Source organism: Poecilia reticulata, unplaced genomic scaffold (genome assembly GCF_000633615.1).
Source record: "Poecilia reticulata strain Guanapo unplaced genomic scaffold, Guppy_female_1.0+MT scaffold_326, whole genome shotgun sequence".
NCBI lineage: Eukaryota > Metazoa > Chordata > Actinopteri > Cyprinodontiformes > Poeciliidae > Poecilia > Poecilia reticulata.
The window spans coordinates 12,354-14,568 of NW_007615100.1; the positions used below are offsets into that span (position 1 = coordinate 12,354).

Consider the following 2,215-nt stretch of genomic DNA (forward strand, 5'->3'; position numbering starts at 1 on the left):
AGCTGATTTCCAGCCCAGTTCTCCTGACTGCAGCAGAACATTAGAAGATGTTCTGGTTCAGTAGTTTGGTTCAGTTCAGCTCTGAAGGGATTTGATACAACATGATTTGATTTTATTCAATCACAATCAGATTATTTTGATTTCTGTGTTTCATCAGTTAATGTGTCGATCAACAGAAGATGTTCTAATGTCAATAAACTGCATGTTTATGAGAAAAAATTATTTTAGTGTTAAATTTCAATAAATATGTGAATCCATAACAACCACATGTACTGCTRTTTGAAAACATTTGACAGATAAAATGAGTCAATAGTTGTATTGATCTTTGTCTTTGCCTCAATCAGCAACAAATAAACCCAGAGCCWCAATGACAGCAAGTCCAACGATCATACCAGCAGGGGGCAGTGTAACACTGAGATGCTCGGTGGACATGGGTGATGGTTGGAGGATTTACTTGTTCAGACAGGATCCAGATCAGCCAGTAGAAATCAATGAACCAGATGGAGTCTTCATCGTCTCAGATGGAGGTGTTTACACCTGCAGAGGAGGAAGAGGAGATCCAGTTTTCTACACTGAAACCAGCAGAGTGGTCACTATTCATGAGACTGGTGAGTTTAGTTTCTGTTCATCAGTGAAACAAACAAATTATCTTRAACTTGTAAATATGTTTATAGAAGTTTTTCATTTTTGGAATATTAACTAAGTGTAATTTTGTATTACTTAATAATGTTACACAGCATTTTATTGCATGTATTTATTACTTAAAGCTTACATCAATCTGCTGTGAAATGTATTTATTAAGTTTWAAAGTTTYGAAACTGAAGGTGGTATTATTATTTATGTTATGTTTTACAATAAATATTACATCTTCTATATGTTTAGAAGACACAGTTGTATTAATAATTTTATTTAATACCCTAATTTATTCTGTTTAAATATWAAWWWWWTTCTTATATCAGTTTGATCTTTGAATTCATTGAATGATTTCCTCCTGAAAACGAGGAAAGGTTTTACTTCTGACTTTATTATTGTTASATTTCTAACCAGAGATTTATGTCAACAGTCAACATTAAACCCACAATAACCAGGAAACCCAACTGGCCTCAGATATTCAGAGGAGAGAGAATCAGTCTGAGATGTGAGATCAGAGGAGGAGGAACTCAGTGGACGTATGAATGGAAAAAAAACAAGATAAACTCTCCACCATTTGATGAATACATGAACATCTCAGCTGGATATAGTGGCAGATTCAGCTGCAGAGGAAAAGGAAACTATCAGTTCACACAGTGGAGTGATGATTTCTCATTAGCTGTCAGTAAGTAGATCATCTGTTACAGACATAGAATGATCATTTACAATGTCAAACGGATGACTTTTTATGGAACATTAAAATGTTTCATGTTCATTATATATAATAATTATAGAAGATGATTTATTGATTATCTTCTAAAACAAACTAATATCATTATTGCCCCAATCAGCTGCACATTTGTAGTTTTCTCTTGTAGTTTTCTTAGTACCATATTCTTCATATTATAAAGTTTTGCTTCTGTAATTTATGTCAAATATGATTTGACATAAAATAAGATCTTGTTCCCAGATCTTATTGTCTGTAAAAAAAAAGTCAATCCAGTCTTTTGATGCTGAGCACCAAGACTTTCTGTTAATTTGCTTATTACCATCTTGGCAGTAAAGACTAAAAAAAGAAAAGTGTAGTGATCCACAGTAAGAAACAATATGATTAACACCTGCTCAGATTCTGACTGTGTTTCTGTGATTTTCTTGAGTTCTTTCAGTCTGATATTAAAAACTCTTCCTGAGTCGTTCAGTCTGGACCTCCTGATTGATAGATAATTTCTATTTAGAAATAATCTGCCAGGGCCTGAATTGTAGTAATCAGTCCTGTTTTGAAGTTTAATCAATTTTACATACTAGTAAAATGTCATTTATTTTCTAATTATGGTATAATGGCATGATGGTAAATATGACCTGTCAGTCTTGTTTAGGATTCATTATTGGTGTTTGGTTCTAGTAACTCAACATTTGATTTATGGCAACATATAGTAATATATGTTTCCATATTAAGATGAKATTGTWACAATAATTTTAATATTTACTTGTTTTTATGTTTTGCATCAACAGCTAATAAACCCAAAGCCACAGTAACACCAGCAACAACATCCCTGCCAGTAGGGGGCAGTGTGACACTGACCTG

The 2,215-nt window shown here is 33.1% G+C and overlaps 1 protein-coding gene across 1 annotated transcript in view; it reads left to right on the plus strand.

The window, feature by feature from the left end:
• Nucleotides 1-2,215, plus strand: part of LOC103460890 (uncharacterized) — a 12,950-nt gene that overhangs the window by 1,068 nt on the left and 9,667 nt on the right. Inside the window, exons 2-3 of the mRNA XM_017303525.1 lie at nt 345-608; nt 1,064-1,315. Coding sequence (XP_017159014.1) covers nt 368-608; nt 1,064-1,315 — 493 coding nt within the window. The 5' untranslated portion in view covers nt 345-367. The remainder of the gene's footprint in view (nt 1-344; nt 609-1,063; nt 1,316-2,215) is intronic.